At 43.2% G+C, this 21,492-nt stretch overlaps 1 protein-coding gene and 1 long non-coding RNA gene across 7 annotated transcripts in view; one reads left to right on the top strand and one right to left on the bottom strand.

The window, feature by feature from the left end:
- The window catches only part of LOC140385367 (uncharacterized), a 214,216-nt gene extending 198,303 nt beyond the window's left edge, over positions 1–15,913 (bottom strand). Inside the window, exon 1 of the long non-coding RNA XR_011933343.1 lies at positions 15,466–15,913. This is a non-coding gene — a long non-coding RNA (uncharacterized lncRNA). The remainder of the gene's footprint in view (positions 1–15,465) is intronic.
- gata6 (GATA binding protein 6) overlaps positions 14,255–21,492 on the top strand; it is a 34,178-nt gene continuing 26,940 nt past the window's right edge. Inside the window, exons 1-2 of one of the 6 annotated variants that reach the window (XM_072467451.1) lie at positions 14,255–14,653; positions 18,841–19,744. In XM_072467451.1, the coding sequence (XP_072323552.1) occupies positions 18,877–19,744 (868 nt within the window). In that variant the 5' untranslated portion in view covers positions 14,255–14,653; positions 18,841–18,876. Of the gene's footprint in view, positions 14,654–16,005; positions 16,072–17,047; positions 17,207–17,486; positions 17,824–18,012; positions 18,049–18,146; positions 18,655–18,840; positions 19,745–21,492 lie in introns of those variants that run through there. The other 5 variants (XM_072467447.1, XM_072467450.1, XM_072467449.1 and 2 more) reach the window with 5 other exon arrangements.

Here is a 21,492-nt window from a genome sequence, read left to right as displayed (position 1 = left end):
AAGCTGACCCATTGATGTGGGGCGGCACTGCACTTTATTTTTTTCTCTACATTACACAAACTGTTTGAATTATGTTGAGGCTACATATAACTACTGTTTGGTAGTGTTACTTGGTGCCTGTAAAATAAAGCAATTTAACAGTTTGTCACTTTTAATCGTTTTTAACATGGCTGACGTTTCCTGTGGGCTTTGGGACCTCGACATCAACCGGGGTGGGGGGTCTCATTTCTGCACTTGCTGTGAGTAAGACCAGCATAGGAACATTCCCGGAAGGAGGCCTGCTAATTGTTCACTTCTGACCTCACTGTGTGATTAAAGGTGGCAATACCTCACATCCCTCACCCTGCAAAATTGCTGACCCAATCAGGGGGAGAGGTGCTGAGGCTACTTAGAGAATGTGAGGATGCCTCAAAATGGAGGTGCTCTTAAAAGATACATAATTATTTAACAGGGAGATGGCATGGGCACCTTCAATATTTGGAGCTTAGAGGTGTCTGTTATGGCTTCGCTATGTGGGAGGAGCCCAAAGCCACAAACCCTAGCACCATAGCCTCGCTCCCCCCCTCCGCCACCCAACCACTGACTACTGCCACCTCCATTAAGTTGGTAGCCTCCCTGCAGTGGGGGGAGGGGACACTCTGCTGCTAGCATTTCATGAAAGATTGCTCATGATTGGGGTCTTAATGGCTTAATTGGCTGCCCACTTGTGTTGAACAGCTGATCTGCCTGCCAGCCTGACCCCGGGGCACTGCCCTGACAGTGGGAATGAATCAGGGAGTATTCTCAACATGGTTCCCTGCTATTATCCTGGCCCAGCCCCAACTCCTAGCTCGCCTAGCCAAGACCATGAAAATTCAACCCAGGTGTTCTCTCAATCTATCTTTGAAAAGATGGAGAAATACATGTGACAGCCCATAGGTAAAACATGTTTGGATTGCAAATGATTTTCCTTTTCACACCATGGGTGTACATTACCAGGTACAGCCAAATAGGTGCTAGCATGAGGTAGGAAAGTTCCAGAACCTCAGTGACAGAGCCTTGGAATGTGTCCTGAAATGGTGGAGAAATAGCTGACTGAAACTTTGTGGCAGGGGTTACGGGTGGATAGTTCCTTTCAGGGCGCTCCTGATATGAACAGTAGCTTCTTAGCCCCTCTGACATTGACACCAATGGCTCATGAAATCCCAGTGACAAGAAAGGTTTCCTGCACTTATGGAGGAGGCCTTCATGCAGGGGACTTCCAGGCCTCAGGCGACTAGAGGTTGTCTACCTTGGTCATCAAAGGCCATAAAGCAGAAAGGTCAGCAGTCTGCCTACACTGCATCTGATGGCTTAGGGAGAGCATCGAGCACCTGCTGGAGCCTGAAGAAATCCATATAGCTGCACTTGAGCTGGACGAGTTTATTTCCTGATGCCACCTTAGGACCATAGAATCTCTACAGTGCAGAAAGAGGTCATTTGGCCCATCAAATCCACACCAGTCCTCTGAAAGAGCACCCTACCTAGACCCACTCTCCTGCCCTATCCCCATAACCCCACCTAATCTACACATCCTTGGACCCGAAGGGGCAACTTAGCATGGCCAATTCACCTGCACGGTTTTGGACTGTGGGAGGAAACCGGAGCACCCAGAGGAAACCTATGCAGACGTGGGGAGGAAGTGCAAACTCCATATAAACAGTCACCCAAGGTCAGAATTCGACCCGGGTCCCTGGCGCGGTGAGGCAGCAGTGCTAGCCACTGTGCTGCATTGCTGTCCTTAATGTGTACTTGTCTGAAATGTATTGTGCTTTGGTGGCCATGAAAAAGACCCTTTATTTCTTTAAAAATACCAGCACAACAATTTACATTTATGCAGTGCACTTAACATGATGAAATTTCCCAAGACACTTCACCAGCAGCATTATCAATTAAAACATGACATTAAGCCTCAAATGGAGACGTTAGGTCAAATGACTGAAACCTTAGTCCAATAGGTTTTAAGGAGTATAAATGTGGAAATGAGTTAGAGAGACAGAGAGTTTTAGGGAGGGAATTCCAGAGCCTGAGCCTAGACAATTGAATGAAATGAAATTAAAATCACTTATTGTCACAAGTAGGCTTCAAATGAAGTTACTGTGAAACGCCCCTAGTCGCCACATTCCAGCACCTGCTCAGGGAGGCTGTTACTGGAATTGAACCGTGCTGCTGGCCTGCCTTAATCTGCTTTCAAAGCCAGCGATTTAGCCCTGTGCTAAACAGCCCCTATTGAAGGCATAGCCATCAATGATGGAACAATTATAATTGGCAATGCACAAGTGGCCAGAATTCTAGGACACTGATATCTCTGAAGGCTGCAGGGCAGAAGGAGATTACAGAGATAAGGACAGGCTGGGTGGTGGAAGGATTTGAAATCAAGGATGAGAATTTTAAACTCAAGATATTGCTCAATCGGGAGGCAATATAGGTCAGTGAGCACAAAGGTGATCGGGAGAATGGGACTTGCTATAAGTTAAACCACAGGCAGCAGAGTTTTGGATGACTTCAAGTTTATGGAGTGTAGTCTGTGGGAGACCAGCCAGATGTGCTTTGAATTAGTCAAGTATAGAAGTAACAAATGCATGAATGAAGGTTTTAGCAGCAGATGATCTGACACCGGAGCAACATTGATGGTACAATGGGTGTAGAAGTGGATGTTCTTAGCGATGACATGGCCATGGGGTCAGAAGCTGATCAGGGGGATGAAATGTGACACTCAGGCTGACTTAATCTAAGACTGTTGCCAGGGAGCGGGCTGCTGCTGGCAGCGAGTGTTCAGAGTTTGAAATGCCTTCAGTCTTCCCAATATTTAATTGGAGGAAATTTCTGCTCACCTAGCGCAGGATGATGGATAAGCAGTCTGATAGTTCAGCAAGAGTGGAGGAGTCGAGAGAGATGGTGGTGAGTTAGAGCTAGGTATTATCAGCACGTGTGGAAACTAACACTGTGTCTTCGGGTAATGTCATTTGCAGCCGGCATGTATTTGAGAAATAGGAGCGTACCAAGGATAGATCCTTGGGTGACATCAGAGATAACGGTGCAGGATCAGGAAGAAAAACCATTGCAAGTGACTCTCTGGCTACAATAAGATAGGTAAGAATGGAACCAGGTGAGAGCAGTTCCAAGACAGTGGAGGAGGACGGTGTGGTCAACACATCAAAGGTCAAGAAGGACCAGGAGTGAAAATTCCCCTTTGTCCCTGTCATCAGCGGCTGGTTTAGCACAGTGGGCTGAACAGCTGGCTTATAATGCAGACCAATGCCAGCAGCACGGGTTCAATTCCCGTACCGGTCTCCCTGAACAGGCGCCGGAATGTGGTGACTAGAGGCTTTTCACAGTAACTTCATTGAAGCCTACTTGTGACAATAAGTGATTATTATTATTATTTGTGACTTTGATGGAAGCTGGGCTAAGAACAGTTTGTTAGAGGCCACACAGCGTGTGAGTGAAGTCACAGCATTTCACATGCTGCTATCTCATGTGATGAAGGACTGCAGGGAAATAGTAAGGATAATCAAGGACAGCGCATTGGGTCTGCAGAAGTTGGAGGAATTATTGGATTGACTGGGTAGGATTTTCTCATCGCACTTTGTCTGATGTGCTCAAAGAGTTCACCCCGTGGTACCTGGTCTCCACAACGCCCCCCCCCTCACCCCGCCCCCACCCACCATGATCCTCAGCACCAGAAAAAACATCACATCCTAGATATCTTCGTTGTCCAATACTTCTCCCTGTGTAGCACCAGATTGTGCAGAGCACAGCACAATGTGTGAGACTCTGCTGGGGAAGTTTGAAAGGCCACATCAGATCTATCCAGGCATCTGAAACTCGTCTTCAGTGGTCCTATGGCCTGTTCAACGGTCGCACGGGTTGTCATGTGGCATCTGGTGTATCTCTCTTCTACATCTGTACTAGAGTTCCTCATTGGTGTCATCAGCCATTTTGTCACACAGTATCCATCACTGAAGCCGCCCCAAGGGCCTGAACAGGTTGGGACCCAGTGCTGCCTTAGTATGTATACATTCTAACGATTTCCCAGGAACCTTGCACAGATCTGAAAGATTTGATTGAAGTGGTCACAGGCCATTGAGTGAGTTGACATCATTCCTGTTGATGAAGGCCGCTGCCTGTACTGATGGCCATGTGTGTGCACTCCATGACACCTTCCGCTGGGGTAGTCCGAAAATAGTCCTGAAATCTATGGCCCTCTCAGCTAGATTGTCCAGATCAGTGCAATACCATACATACTGGATAGCCCTCTTGAACATGTCATTGGTGATCTTCCTGATACAGCAATAAGCCACAGACTGGGAGATCCCATAGAAATCCTCTGAAGATCCCTGGAATGATGCAGAGATGTAAAGATTCAGCGCCATGGCGATCTTCAATGTGATAAGTGCACTCTCCTCTTCATAGGACCCAGCTCATCTGCATTCGTGGTACATTGGTCAGTAATGAATGGTCTCCATGGAGAGGTGCATTCTTTGGCGACTCTGCTCCCAAAACATTTGCAGGAAGTTAGGTCACCAACAGGAGGCATAATTTGCGTTGCTGTGATTGGTTTCACCCGCATCTGCACGTCCTCTCCCCTGCCCACTTCCAAACTCCTGATCCTGGTGACCCTCTAGGTGCTGCGTCCCTGCTGCCCAGTGGTTGCAGCTCACTCCCTCACTGATGCTCCTCCTCATTAGAGGTTTCAAAATCTTAGTGGATGAGGCCCTCAGCAAACAGCCACACTCCGAGCCTTCCACTTCCTTCTACTCCATAGATACCAGTGTCAATTCCATGAGGACAATTGAGCCATCTCTGTGCTAGGCAAATTCGCCCCTGCTCTCAGCTCCTACTTCTGCTGCCCACTCAGTCTCATCCTATCTGCCAAGCCACTAGTAATAGCTGCTGACTGCAGCTAGCACTGACATCTCGCTAAAGTCCCCACTTTGTTATAGCTGGTGAAGCTCCAAAGTGTTCCTGGGCACTCCTCGAGAAATTAGAAAACCTGGTCAAAACATTGTTAATTGCCTGTTTCCCAGACATCACTTGACTCCCGGGTGATTTCTTTCTTCCAACCCAGCCACCTTTTGTAACATCAGGACATATTGTGAAGGCATGGGCTTCGCTCTCAATGACCTAAATATTGAGGCTGGCTGGGAAATGGCCATAAGTAGTCAATAATTAGCCACGTAAGGGGGCAGCACGGTGGTGCAGTGGTTAGCACTGCTGCCTCACGGCGCCGAGGTCCCAGGTTCGATCCCGGCTCTGGGTCACTGTCCGTGTGGAGTTTGCACATTCTCCCCGTGTTTGCGTGGGTTTCGCCCCACAACCCAAAGATGTGCAGGGTAGGTGGATTGGTCACACTAAATTGCCTCTTAATTGGAAAAAAAATGAATTGGGTACTCTAAAAAAAAATTTTTTTTTAATTATAATTGGTCACTTAAGGGCTCAACTTGGGCAAGGGTGGGCAGCCAATCAAGGGCCTCGCCCACCCCAGTGTAAAATTGCAGAGAAGTCGGGGTTGGTGGGAACCCAGCAGGAAGCCCAGCTGAAGAATTTTATGCTCACCACCACCTACTAACCCACCAGCAGGGGAGCATAAAATTTAGGCCTCAGTCTTGTGAAGCCTTGTATCTAAGCTGAATAATGCTTTCTTGCAACAGGAGGTGAAATTTTTCTGCAACTAAATCTCTCACCATGATGGGGCGTAAAAATCCCTCCATAATATAAAAGTTAAATTACAAGTGATGACCACTAATAATTAAATATCTCATTTCGCTACCCACTCTGATATAGATATTTAAAAGAAAGATATATAGAGATTTATGACACTTAAATTGTTTTTCAAATAAAAAATCTCATTTTTAATTTCACTGGCCGCTGTCACAAATGTAGCACAGAACCCCTATACCCAATTATGTCATAATTGGATATCAAACCCATAACCTTAAAATTCTGCTTTGCCAAAACACCACATTTGAGTTTTGGCACTCAATAGATTTAAGGTATGAAACATATCTGAATCTTATTTTTGGTAGTTTGATTCTCGAAAGCATAAGAATTTAAACAATATTGAAAAGTTAGCCATCTGCTGCTGTATGGAAAGATAAACCATGTTTACTACTCTATTTCTATATCGCTGTATAGGCGCCTACAGCAGGTACTTCAAAGCACTGCCAAAGTTGCCTTTGCAAGATACCCCAAATCTGTTGGCACGAATTACAGTCCAATCACCCAAAACCAGCTTTGCTGGGCAGGACATCCTCTTGGCATCATAAAATCCCTACAGTGCAGGAGGAAGCCATTTGACCCATCAGATCTGTACTGACCCTCTGAAAGAGGTAGCTCCCTACATAGGTCCACTCACCCACTCAATCCCCATAACCTAACCTGCACATCCCTAGACACTTAGAGAAAATTTAGCATGGCCAATCCACCTAACCTGCACATCTTTGGACTGTGGGAGGAAACCGGAGCACCCGAAGGAAACCCACACAGTCATGGGGAGAATGTGCAAAACTCCACTATCACTCAAAGCCGGAGTTGAACTCGGGTCCGTGGCACTGTGAGGCAGCAGTGCTAACCACTGTGCCAACATGCCGCCCATGTTGTTAGGACTGACACCAGACCCCCAAAACAACTGCTGTACTCAGAATTTGGTCACAGCAGGGTACTTCCAAGAGGACAATGGGAACACTTTAGGCTTCTCCAAATGCATCCCTGGAAAAGTTAAACATCTATTCCAACTCCTGGGAGTGTCTGGTTTGTGACCACCCAAAATGGGCAGGTTTGAGAAGGCACTGAACATATTCAGAAGATGTGTCAGGAACAAGCAAAGGCAAATTTAAGGTGTTGGACAGAGTGCACAATCCTCCAAACAACTTGTCCACCGGACCACCCAAGCACCAACTGCCCTGCGGGTGGCAAAATCTGCAGATCATACATTGGGTTTTTCCGCCATCGCTGAACCCGCCGTATTGGAGCGAAAGCGACTCGTGCTTGATCCCAAGGAACTGCCGAAGAAGGAGAAGATATAGCTGTACATGAGTGTGATATCATAAATATCCACCATGGAAATTTTAAACGGATAGATACCTATTCACTCCAAAAAATATACTTGATCTGAGCAAAATACTTCAACTGAACAAGCCACTACCCATTGTACATACTTCCTGATTCAAGCAAAACAAAATGGGAAATCCTCAACCCAAGCATAAAATGGAACACAATTATCTGCATTGAACTCTCTGGACTGAACATAGCTATCCACTGCCAATTTTCACTGATAACATTGTTATACTGCAGCTACCAGTTTGACACTGGTGCTTCTGTTACATTTTTGGCTTTTACTCTTGTTATTTTTTCAAGTTCAACATCTCAGCCCACTTCCATTGGCACATTGACGTTCCGTATGTTACAAAGAACACCTTTATTTGCCCAAGGACTGGGTAACTGAGCTTAGAAACAAGGGAGACCTGCCATTTTTTTCAACATATTGGTTAAATTCCTTACTTTAAACATGATCAAGTTCAGAAGAGAACAAAGATTTCACTAGACCATGACTGGACAAACTACCAGACAGGTTGATTAAGCAGTTACTGGATAAATGGACAGAAATATTGACACATTGTCGACATGATGATAGGCTGAGATGAAGTAAGGTGGGAGGAGGCTTGTGAGTCACATAAACTCCCCAGAGATCTATTGAGTTAAATGACCTGTCTCCGCTGTTAATTCAAGGAATATTTACAGTCATAATTGGCCAGTATTCCTTCTTGGATAGTGCAACGGTCGACATGTAAATAGAAACTGGACCAGGTATCAAGCCTAAATTTTAACATGTGAAAGTCTATTGCCAACCAATCATGGGTGGCATGGTAGCACAGTGGTTAGCACTGTTGCCTCACAGCTCCAGGGTCCCAGGTTCGATTCCCGGATTGGGTCACTGTCTGTGCGGAGTCTGCACGTTCTCCCTGTGTCTGCATGGGTTTCCTCCGGGTGCTCCGGTTTCCTCCCAAAAGACATGCTGTTAGGTAATTTGGACATTCTGAATTCTCCCTCTGTGTACCCGAACAGGTGTCGGAATGTGGCGACTAGTGGCTTTTCACAGTAACTTCATTGCAGTGTTAATGTAAGCCTTCTTGTGACACTAAAAGATTATTATTATAAAGTCTATCTGGCCTTTCACGCTCTCTCTGATATGTTTAGATGGGCAGCTCATCTTAAACAAGTGTGCTGAGAAACTCTTAAAACATCTTATCGAGACCAAGGACGTCCAAACATGTAAGTTACAAACTCAAAATAAATGACCTATGAAATAGATATTTCATTTATTTCCTTTTCATGTATTTAATGATCTGTTGAGCTGCTCGCAGAAAAATACTTTTCACTGTACCTCGGTACACGTGACAATAAACAAATCCAATCCAATCCAATCCAAACAAAACCGACAAATATTTGTTTCTGAATTGATTGCGTGGACTCTCCTGAGGCTACCTGACTTGGGCATCAAGATTCTGGGCTACATGTATCAAAGTCAACAAGGCAATCTCCAGTGAGTGAAACTGATTTTGAATCCCATATGGACTGTGACTACCCGATAAAAAGTACCATGACATCTCATGAACAAAATTATTCATTTTTGTTACGGGACATTTAAAATACTAAATTATGTTGCCAGCTCCACATCATTTCCTGATCAGGAAAAGGCGTGTCCATGCAGGCGTGTTTGTGTAGCGCTCTACTCACTGCAGTTCAAACACTGGTTACATTTTTAATGTTAACAGCGAGCTCCCTGATAACTTAAAAACGTCAAAAGCTGGGTTAAAAGTTCACTTTGCACTGCTTGTCGAAACACTGAAGCTGGCGGGAAATTAAAAATGGAGTCCCACAATATAATGTGACATCAGGGCGTGACAACTTTTTTCCTGTGCTTTATCTTAAAGTTTGCATGCATACGAAACTGAAATTAATGCAGAATATTCTGGTCTATTAATTACAAAGAGTAGGAATTTAGAATAGTATTGTTGTGCCACGCGTGGGTGTTCTGTATCGAATTTCCGATTATGTTGAATGAGGAACTTAATCATTGAACAAGAAGTGACAGAAATATATGCCACTGAATTACTTCTGGATGAAATCCAGAACTTAAAATAACTGGTCCAAACACTACGTGCCATGGAAAATCCACGAGGCTGTTATAAAGAATTCAAATTAAATTTCCCTATAAATAAAAATACAAACCGTTGAATAGCAAGGATGGTATCAAGGAGAATTCAAATGTGCCTGCTAACTGATACTTGTCGTCTGCAGTCTGCACTATTAATAAGCCACGATGTACAAATTGGTTGTTAATATTAAATCACAGTCGTTTATGGAAATATGTGGAAATAATTAACTCACTTGAAATAGCACAATAGCATATTACAATTATTAACTGTAGTTTGGGAGTTTTGGGCTATGGGTGAACTCTCAAATATACAGCTGCCTTCTCATGAGCTACAGAAGCAGACAATGTTGATCGAGTTTGTACACTCTCACGTGGATCTGTAACGCTTGGGTCAATAGTTTGCCACTACAGCTTTGGACTGTAAACAATATTTGTATTATGCAGTCGAATCCGCATCACCTCATTCTAAAACAAGCAACATCTGACAATGTGCTGACAATGGAACATGGGAAATGATATCAAATTGGAATTTTCCTTCCACCCAGGAGTTGGTCATCCTGTAAAACAACTGCACAGGTCACAGCTATCAGATACAATGTGGCTATGTTTTTTTTTCTAAATATATATTTTACACAGGGACCCAGCGAAAAAGAGCAGAACACTAGCAGAGAAAGACTGACTTTCTGGAAGTCAGACAGGAATGTACTGAACGAAAAATTGAAACAAGGGATCAAACGAATGTTCTGTTTAAAGGATTATTTTGCATTTAAGAAGAAAGCGCTAGCTGCTTGGTTTATATCTGGAGTGGGAATAATGGAAAGATAAGATGACCTATGACAGGACTAGCGCCAACTCTATCTTTGTTCCTTCTTGTTTACCTTCAGTAGAACACACGAAGATACGGTATCCCGTTTACTTGTATATATTTGGATTCAGGCAAAAACTGCGCATTATGAGGCATCTAAAGATGAAGAATGTGTTTTGAAAAAATTAAAAGAGGTTTATCACTTCCCCACACACAAAGGGCCATGGTAAATCAAGGTTCTGCGTGCGTTGTAATGCAGCAGGGGAAGGAGACACTGACTCGTTCATGAGGAGTAGCCGATGAAAGCAATGACTACATCAACAAACTGCAAATAGATTAGTGCAGCTGTAGGAAACGCATTAAAAAATCTAACGAAATGCTTCCATTTTACAAAATATGCCCCATGCCACTTGGATCCGGCATGAATGTAAAGACAAAGTCCAAATTAGTTACATTAACGCCTTCAAAATGCTTCAGTGTCAATCCATAATTAGCCCATGTTTACGATATTCAGAAATTATTGGTTGCCACATTTGTAAAATAAAACACCGGAACATTTGCTTATCGTATTCTAATTTTCACAGTAACTTCATTGCAGTGTTAATGCAAGTCTACTTGTGACAATAATAAAGATTATTATTATTAATATTCGAAATATTTGAACCCGAGTATTGTGTTGAAATATCAGACTGAGTGGCCCTTGCAAATGCGAACATGGTGAATTCAACATGTTTAAATATGGTACGTTTATACCGCAGCTGTACGACAGACGCTTCACAGTTAGTCCAGACACTAGATCAAATTAGACCTTTCTACTTTGATAGCTGTATGTTCAGTCATAGCACTAATATTTTCATATCTTTCACCGGCGATTCGTCAAAACACAGTTTTAGCGAATGTTTGCAACATTACGAACTGAACATAAATGTGATATATCAAATATACAAATTTATTTATATATCCAGAAAAACCTATGATTATGTTGTTTGTTGTCAAGATGATTTCTTGAGGCATCAAGATGAGACTCCCCAACTGTAAGGACAGCGCTGAAACATTGTAATGGTCACGAAGGTTTCATCCGCCTTGGCTCTTTTATGTAACTGCTTTATATTTAATCTTTATAAATTTAAAGGCCCTGTCATCTGCTTCGAAGTGTGTGATTGCGAACGTTAATAAACAGGAATTGAGCCCCAAGCATCTGAAGAGGGAGCCTCGATTTCCTGTACCAGCAAACCTTCACATGTAAACAGCCCACTGATTGTTTTCACCGGAGGTTGCGGTCCCCTATATTACTCGGAATATATTAGTAAACAGATGATCAAATAATTTGTAAATATATATACTAATAGTCCTGTATCCTGAGGAGTAAAAATGAAAAATCCACATATCTGAACTGCGTGGAACGCTTACAAGAAAGCAGTGGCAACAATTACATGTTATATGTAGAGTCGTTAAATGCACTGCACAGAAAATAACTATCCATTAAATTCTATTTGATTACTTTGCCACTAATGTCCCGTTAAAGCTGATTTCACAGATTATCACAGAATTTACAGTGCAGAAGGAGGCCATTCGGCCCATCGAGTCTGCACCGGCTCTTGGAAAGAGCACCCTACCCAAGGTCAACACCTCCACCCTATCCCCATAACCCAGTAACCCCACCCAACACTAAGGGCAATTTTGGACACTAAGGGCAATTTATCATGGCCAATTCACCTAACCTGCACATCTTTGGACTGTGGGAGGAAACCTGAGCACCCGGAGGAAACCCACGCACACACGGGGAGGATGTGCAGACTCCGCACAGACGGTGACCCAAGCCGGAATCGAACCTGGGACCCTGGAGCTGTGAAGCAATTGTGCTAACCACAATGCTACCGTGCTGCCCACAAATAATTCCACAATGCTACCGTGCTGTTTCTCAACAAACATCTGAGTGATGTCCAAAGATGTGCGGGTTAGCTGGATTGTCCGTGCTAAATTGCTCCTTAGCGCCCCAAGATGTGCAGGTCAGGTGGGGTCGGGGGTATTGGGTGGGGGAGTGGGCTGGGTAGGGTGCTCTTTCAGAGGGTCGGTGCACACTTGATGGGCCGAATGGCCTCCTTGTGCACTGTAGGGATTCTATGATGGCAACAGGTATAATTCTACAATTGTCACTTTTAAAGCAGCAGTAACAGGAATGTATAGTCAAATCTTCAACTGTCTAAGTGCTGAGGTTATTCTGAAAGGCGGAACGCCATTCTGTACTCAGTTTTCCTTTCTGAATTGTTCATTCTTAATTTCGTGAAAAAAAAACGTTTGAAGAATTATTTCCCCTCAAGTGGTTTTCAAGTTTCTTTAAAATAGTCATTTGGTATTACAGAACGTGAGTATTACTGAAAAAATACATTTTGTCCAAGTTTTGCATCTTGCTCTGTTCAGGTCCACCACTAGAATACCGAATGCCAGGGGAAACAACACTTTATATTTCTTTAAAAATGATAAAGATGCCGATTCCGAATTCGTCAGTTTCAGCCCATAAATTTATGATTTGCTACCTTGACCAATATGTTGAAGAATAATAAATAATGTTTCACAGTAAGAGTGTTTACATTTCTGTTCGGAGTGATCAATGGGGTTAGAGTCTAGTCCCAAATGAATTTACATAGATGAAACATCTCTCCTCTCTTTCAATCATTGATGATATTTCTTTTTTTTTTAGTGGGGCAGAAATTGTGGGGACAAAGCAATATATGCCCCCAAATAATTAATTAATATGAGAATTTCGGAAAGCATTGGATCGCCCATTGTATTGTGTAATGTTCCTACAGGACACGGTGTTCAATTAACCTTAAGAGATCTTTGCATAGAGGTATTTCTAATTAAGGAAAATTATGCTTCATAACAGAACACAGTTAAAACGACGGTGTAATTTGGACCTTACTGAGTTTTGTTTTAAAGTCAGCGCAAAACACACCACCAGGCAGATTAATATTCACTCTAAACGAAAGCAGGATTGTTTGTACTTTTGAAAAGCAAAGCCCCTCCCCCACCGAGCCCGCCCCTATCATTTCAAGAGCGCTGCTTTATCGAAACGTTTATCAAAATATCTTCACTTTTCCACTGCAAGGTACTGGTAGGAAAATGATGTAATCAATTATTGTTGGATCCCGAAAGAAATTCCGACATCTCTAAACAGACGGTTTACCTGTTGAAGTGCTGGGCGCAGCCTTGTTCCAGTTGGACATGTATATACAGTGATTGGAGTTTAAAGGCATTGTCCATTCACTTGGGGACCAGTGCAATTTATTTATCAACTTATTTATCAACATATCACGCTTCATTAGATTTATTTCCAATCAGTCGGGGCACTGATTTTATTTTTATAGGGCAGCTTTGGCAATAAAATCATGAGTTTACTTCAATGTGCTGAAGCGGTATAGGCATCTCTTCACTAAGTGTTCTATTAGACGTGAAAGATTAGAAGTCGAAACAGAAAGAATCTCTCTTGAAATTCGCGATTGGAATGTTTCAATTTCACCCACGCACCTGCATAAGTGACATTCTGAGCAAATCCGTTCCAACTTGGCCATGCACACCTATTACTGATCGGGGATTGAAACATGACATTCACGCCAAAAAAACATACTTTTCACCAGTTTTAATTAAAATGACAGATTGTTTATTTCACGTTTAAACTCACAGTAACATTAACGGTGCGCAATTTGACTCAATTCAGTCGGAATCTCCAGCTGAACCGGTCTAGTAATTGAAGACAGAAAGCACTGTTCGATTGTGCAGGTTCTCATCGAAATCTTCATATTGTCAGTGTCGATTGCATTAGAGGGCTGGGTGGATTTAATGAAGTAAGGGAAATGAATTATATGCCACTGCGTTTAAAACCGATCTGTCATATAGCCCAGTAGACTGAAATGGATTTGCTAATGATGTTGCTAAACCGCAATGCACGTTGTCAAATGGTGAATTGTTAAAAGACATTTCGTTTCTAATTGTCCCTGCCTCCGAGTGAACAAGTAACGCACAAAGAAGCACGAAAAATAACCTTTATTGGAACTGAGCATCGTTCATTCGAAAGTACGTCAACACGTTCAATGGAGTCTGTTACACTTAGAGAAATGCTTTAATTGGAAACCTGGACACAAAATGAAACATCAAATAATATTTTGTTGAGCACAAACGTTGACATATCAGGAGGACTGAATTGTGCTCGGATCCAACTGTAAGTAATTAGGGGGTGCCGATGTTTTGATGTTCTTTTCCTTTCTTCCCTTGCAGCCTGTAAAAAAAATGTGAGAGAGCTGCTCTCGGCTGGGGAGACAGTACGGCGTCCAACGTTCATTCTTTAACACCGCTATCAGGGGAGAACACACACACAGCTTGTTCTGTTTAGTCCAGCCACCTCATCACTCTTCTTCCTGACCGCAACAGCACAACAATCTCTCCAGCTCCGTGGAACCAGCAGCCGTCCTCAACTTGGCAGCAAAGAGCCAGACATTAAAAAGCTCGTATGAAATTCTCGGCCTTCCTCTCCAGCGCAAATATTAATCAGCCACCCTCCAAAGTTGGACGACTCGTTTTAATCCTCGTCAACACCAAACCATCAGAATTAGACAAGGATACATACATCGCCCGGCAACAACAAAAAACAAGTTGCAGTCCCATTTTCCAAGGTAATGCAATCAATTGCTCTTTGTATTAATATCAGTTACAGTATATCACCCTTTACAAGATCACACACTTCTCCAGCACGCAAAGTAGGAATCCGCTTAGAAGATGAATACTTTGGCCCACCTTAGAAATCAAGTTACTCAGCAAAGGCTTAAGAGAAGTCATTCTTCTTCACGGAGATTACAAGCTCTAAGGATATTTCATATAGTTGCATACCAAGATGCATTCACACTTGAATATGCACCATGTAATTGTGAGGAGTAATCGCTTGTGAATGTAAACTGGAAGACACTTCACCGAATTAATACACAACAGACAGTTCCATACATCGGCCAAGTGCACTGAAAAGCTATTTAACATCAATTGTCTGGTCGCATTACACGCTCCAGGCTATCTGCCAGTGCACACATATATTGACATAGGTATATAGCTTTAAATACACTAGACTCTTGCAACTGCTCCTTTCTGGTCCCAATATTGTATATTATCTCCTGACAACGAAATCTTAGACCTTTTTTCCTGATCACTTTAATCTTTGAGAGCTGAAAATAGTAACATAAAAGTTACTTTAAAAACTTTGTAAAAAAAGAAACGATCTGTCAATGCAGATGACTGTTCCATGCATAAAGCAACCAGACCGAAAACACACGCAAGGCTTGACTTCGTTTCACCCAGGAGCCACAAGTTCATCCCACAGTTTCAATCAAAGCGATTTAGCCACTGACGTGATTATTTGACGAATTGTTTATTTCAATTTGCACTTTGTCCATTTTCCAGTTAATGAAATGAATGGCGGCAGTAAATTATCACTTACTCGGAGTCTTCAAAGAAGGATCCCCGGTCAGGCAGTGGAAAGGTGTCAGGCCCCCGACGCCGAGATGCTTTAACTAAACCTTTACAAATGGTTCGAATGCAGTCGCAGACAAATTAACACGACAGACCATTGATTAGTAAGAACTTCTTATGCAATAAGCTGCAGATACAGGACGATTTGTAACTCCCTCGCAGGACTGGACGTAAGGATTTTTTTTTGCAAAAACTGATAACGACCTCAAAAGCAGATCTGGAAAAACGACGATTGCATAATTGCAGCCACGATACAAACCCCTTAAGTGTCGGAATAAAATGCCCACATTCCCAGTGATATGGTGGCGCGTGAATATCGATATTTCTGATAGTGTGTAACGGCAGTATCGATCGGGGTTTTTTGTATGATAGAGCAGCGGGAAGATAGCTGCATTGTTGCTTTTTTAAAAATAAGTTCTGAGTAGGGAGAGAGTGTTTTCAGACTCTATTGCAGAGAGGAATATAATTCTGAAAGATGGAATTGAAAACCGTTCTACCGTTTGGCGATACTATGTAAAGATGAATGCATTGTTACAGTGTAATATCCTGCTGCTTCATAACAAGTGGTAAGAAGGTAGGGATCTGCTTGTCATTGGTTGAAATAATCAATCCCAAGTTGTTTTTTGATGTTTTTATTCAAATCTACTGCAGGCACTGGAGCGACGCAATTGTTTACAAAAGTGAAATACATGGGCAATCAATTTCAACCCACGCCATGCCTTGTTCTCATCTCTTGAAGCGATTGTCTTTGTTGAAGTTGTGAAGCTGTGTGTGTGTGTTTCTCGGGTGTTTTTATTGCACTCGGAATTTTCAGATTTCCCTGTCCCGCAGTCCAGCCTGAGGTCTCCATGAATCCCGGCCTGGCCGAAGATTGATGATAGAAATCTGAATGCCGAACTGCACACCTGACCTCAGGGCAACCAAGTTATTTTAACCGCGCAACACCTCTCTCTCAGTGTCTCTCTTTTTCTCTCTCCTTGCGGTGGGGCCGCTTCACCCTTTAATTGCAAACTAGCGGCAAGGTTAGTGCTTGGGTAATGTTGCATAGTATATCTGGAAATGTATTGCTCTCAACTTATTCGGCCCTCAAGAAAAAGCAGCTGGAATGGGCGGAATGGGACAGGTGCAGTGAACATTTACCATCGCAAAATTGGCCGTCCTCAAACAAAACTCCATGGTTTTGAACACAATTAATTATGAAATGCACACGAGTTTTAGGTCGGTGTCATATAGTTAGTCCGAGTGGCAGTATCGAATGTGCTACTTTTCTTTAACGTGTTTTAAGAGCGGGAGTTCAAAGATTCGCCTGTCCTTTGTTCCACACAAATATTTTCACATTCTTTTGAAAAAACAAATCTATCTCTCTGTGTCCGATTCCTTCAGTCTTGCCGTCTTTACCTCTCTATGGGAGAAACGAGACGTGTGGAGCAGTTGGGAGTCTTGCTTGTGGGTGAGTTTTTGCTGGGGTCATGGTGTATGTTAGAGCTGGCACCGCTGTGGAGGCGCTGCAGAGTCTGTGTTTAGTCAGCACTGTGTGAATCCAATCAGCATCTCCAGTTTACCAGTGGATTGTGTTTAAGGCGCTGCCTCCTCTCAAATAGCCCAGCAGAGAGCAGAGACTCACACTCTACCACCCAGCACCTAGACACACTGGTCTTAAGACACACTGGACTTCTACAAAGATCTAACTGATGGCAAACCACCATTAGGTCGGCACCTTTCTTTGCACACTCTTTTCCGAATGCTCTACGGTCTGGTTCAAGTGTAGAATGACGGCTGTGATAGTACTTGGATGTTTTGTGGTTATTTATCGTGTGTTTAGTTCTTATCTGTTATAGTTCTTATCTCGGAGTTATCTTACTCGAGTCTGGCGTAACTAAGACATATTACTTACTGTTCGTTTTGGGCCTATCTCTATCGATGTGTGGTTTCTGTAATTTCTGACGAACTTATCTTTGGAAACCTCAGCGCTCTCGCTACTCCGGAGAACTCATTAGTTTCGAGTTTGCGAGTTGCCGAGTTTTGTCTGAGCCAGTTCCGTCGAGGTCCCGAGTTGTTTAGCAGGGACTTATAAGGACAGGTCCACGTCGCTTCAATGTAGTTGCCGGCTTTAATATCGGTTTCTCCATTTCTATATTTCAATAACGCTGTGTCGGCAGCAAACGACGTGAGCGCCAGGGAAGAGGAGGGAGCATGTCTCGTCACCCGCTTCCCTTGTGGGCTCGGCTAGGAAGGAATGCGAATGACTTTGTAAAGCTCCGATTGAAAGGCAGAGTTTGCGATGGTTTAGACTGGGATGGTGTAAAAATTAATGTCTGTAAAGCAGGTAGGTGAAACCTACAGGGACCGATAGAAAAGGCGGTGTTGAATTGGCTATTTTGTATATTCTCTCTGCCCCCCCCCCCCCCCCCGGGCATGTCCACTGCTGAATGTTATGAATGTCGAACCCCTATAAAGGGGCTGATTTTTTAGCCCATTGAGAGAATGCACCGCCGTCTGCTGCTTTGCGGACCACAGAGTCAACCAAGTGATGATATTAGATATATCTAAGGTAAAGTTAATAAATGCAGAGTGTCACGCTCTTTCGGGGCATCAATACAGTCGGAGCCAAACAGAACACGTAAAATGGCACTGCCTAGGTTTCTGGCTGTTTGTTGAGAAGCACCACTTGCTTCTCTGGCTCAAGAATATCAACGTCTGCCTTTCTGAAAGCCACTTGCAAGTAGCCTTGATTCAAACCCCGTGTGATAAGCGATATAACAACTCGTCATTTCTGATCGTAAACTGGGACTATTTCACTTTCCAATAACAAACTTAGTTTTAGTTCATATTTTCCCCCTTCTTCGAATGCCTCTACATGTCGGGATTAGTTTAAAAGGCCCTTGGGAACTAGTTCACGGTCAGAATCACTTTTGCAATTTGGAGAGTAAAGGAGCTACAGCGAGGAGTAGTCTAAAGTGAAACACTTTGGGTCTCTTTAGGTTTCATCATCCTCCGTCAATATAAACAGTCTCTCGAAGCAGATACGGAAGGCACTTTCAATACATTTCACAAATTGGCCGGTCAATGGTCCTTCAACTCTTAACCGTTTTATCAAATTAAATTGTGTTGAGCAAGAACAGACACTGCAAGTTGCTGGGACCTTTGTTTTGAGAAGGTATTTACGTGTCTGATAGCATTGTTCCTTTGGTCTGCTGGGCGACAGTATGATAATAGAAGACCTGAGTTAATTTAATTAACTGGGGAATGACTTGTCTTGCTGTGTGTGTGTTTTTTCTTACCGCCCCCTCGCTGTTATTGATTCTTTACACTTACTCTGTATTTCTTTCGGGCTGATCTCCAGGACCTGATATTGGCGTTTGGATCTCTCAGAACCTGGATGGACCTGAATGAACCCGACTGGTCAAACGTGGCAAAACATCTCGCGTCAAACGGGCTGGGCTCGCCGCCTGAGCAGCCGTACCTCAAGTTTGCTACTGGTCGCCACCACAGCGGGGCCGAGGAAACGCCAGCGTCGGAAGAGAGCTTGAGGCTAGCGGGCTCTTCGGTTACCAACCTGGACACTGACAGGAGCCACCTTGTGCAGGGGAGGCCAGTAGACGCCTACGTCCCCTTTGGCCACGGCTCGGAGGAGCTCGCAACTTTTATCACGGATCTGGATCAAACGGGCAAACTGTTTCTGACCCGGGGAATAAAGAGGGAATTCGTCACCCATCCATCTGTTGAAATGTACCAAAGTCTGCCTGTGGCAGCTGCCCAGGGTCCGAGTAGCTACCCTCACGATGTTCCCAACAACTTCATGCACTCCAGTACCAGCTCTCCTGTCTATGTTCCCACCACCAGGATCCAGAGCATCCCTTACCTCCAGGGCAGCGGAGCGAGCCAACAGGGTCACCCCGTTACTAACCACTCGGCCTGGACTCAGCCTGCTACAGAAAGCTCGACCTACAGCTCCAGCAGCCCTCACCATATGGTTTCCAGCCGGTTCTCCTTCTCGCCGAGCCCACCCATTTCAAACGGAGCTGTTCGAGATGCCGGCTACACTAACAGTCTGAATATGAACGGCAGAGATCAATACACTAGTCCTTTGGCCAGGCCTCTTAATGGATCTTACCCCAGCCCTTACACTTCTTACGTTGGGCCACAGTTGACCTCGGCTTGGACAACAGCAGGAGCTTTCGAAAATTCAATGCTGCACAGCTTGCAGGGCAGGCCCACCGCTCTACCTGTCCGGGGACCCAATGGAGGTGAGCCAACCCTCTCAGTCTTTGCTAACGAGACGTGTCGTTACTTTTCTATTGTAGTCGGCAGTCCTTAATTCAAATACCCCATCTTGAATCCACGTCGTGGATCTGTTAACCGCCTAAAATTGTGTTGGTGCGACTTTGATATCAAAAACTTTGCAAATGTTGTAGTTTGGTGGGCCCCCCTTACCTGTAAAAGCGGTCAGTTCCTATTGTCAGTACCAGGCCTCCCAATACATTCTCGAGTTTGTCTGGAATTTCTATCTTGTTAAAAAATAACAATGACGAACGGAAGTGTCTATTTTAATTATTATTTTAACACTTGCTCTATTCCAGTAGAAACGGTAGAACTCGTGCTCTCTATAATATGTCACTTAAATCAGCCATTGTTCTTGGGCAACTATATCATTTAATCATCAGTAAACAATTATGAATTTGAAAGCCAAAGTCAAAGAAGAACCAACGTGTAACGGATATAAATCAGAACTTTAGAATGTAAGATCGGTTCACTTGTTGTGTATTGCTGTCGTGAGAATGACTTTATTCCAGTAGCATAACCCGTTAACCTCACCGAGTAGGTATAAATTATTGAATATGTCAAACCTCTCTGACATATTAGTATATTAAATAAAATTGTGGAAGGTAAAACATTTCGTTAAATGTAAGTCATAGAGTAAAATGGGAAAAGTCAACAGGTCCAATAACATTGAAATACGCAACTGGTAATCAAATCGTACAGAAACTTCCAGAATCCGAGTCAGCACATTAAACTGAAATGGCCAAGCCACAAGCCAAAATATTGTCAATTCGTGACACCCAAATGCACTACGAATGCATTTAGCAAGATTGTTTCCTTGTTGATGAAATTCACGTTGAAATGTTCTATTCTCCAACTCCAACTCGAGTTTATTGATAACGGAAGATGTTCGCTGTTCTAACCGCAGCGCATTTTACTGAGTTAAACGAGTAAGTAACAAAGTGTGACGCCGTATCAAAATGTAACGGTTTGCAAAGGCTAAAAAAAAATGCATATTTTGGCAAGCAAAAGAAAAGAACAGGCATAAGAACGTTAGATTTGTACAATGTGATGGGACTTCTTGTATCCGCTAACCACTGAAAAAGCCTGTGCCGTGACAGTCTACAATCATCGTCAGTATATCATATTCTGGAATTAATACAAAATTAAACAGCAGTATCTTTTGTTAAACGATTTTGGAAATATGCATTTGCCAATGGCCTGAAAACTCAGCAAATGCCTATATGAAGTAGAATGTGGCTGACACATAAAATCGCAATCTATTTTGTAATCCACTATATTGTAGCAAAATATATCGGAAATTATGTTAATTTTGGGGGCTTTTAAAAGCTTTTCATTCATTTGCATGGTTGAGTGGGATTCTAAACTCAAAACAAAGTTGGACTTGCAGATGGCCTGTTGAAATTCGCCAAATAATTGTGAAGAAATTGTGTTAGCATCGTGCAGTCTTGCTAAACCAAATCCTAAAGGGGGGGGGGGGGGGGGCGGTTCTCTATACTCTGGCATCCATGATCGACTCGCCTCTGAGAATAGGAAACAATAAGGTTTGAATAGGAAAATGAATTCTCAAGGGATACAAAATGACATGCAAAGTTAATACGTAAGCGACATTGAGTCTCGGTAATCTGAAAGCAAATGTTAATTGATCGGGAATGGTTCTACGTTTTTTTAAATTTAGTCGTAACATAACTATGACGCTACTATGACACTATGT

This window comes from Scyliorhinus torazame, chromosome 11 (genome assembly GCF_047496885.1).
Source record: "Scyliorhinus torazame isolate Kashiwa2021f chromosome 11, sScyTor2.1, whole genome shotgun sequence".
NCBI classification, from domain to species: domain Eukaryota; kingdom Metazoa; phylum Chordata; class Chondrichthyes; order Carcharhiniformes; family Scyliorhinidae; genus Scyliorhinus; species Scyliorhinus torazame.
Note: the sequence above shows the minus strand (reverse complement) of the source record. Positions and strands in the feature narration are given on the sequence as shown.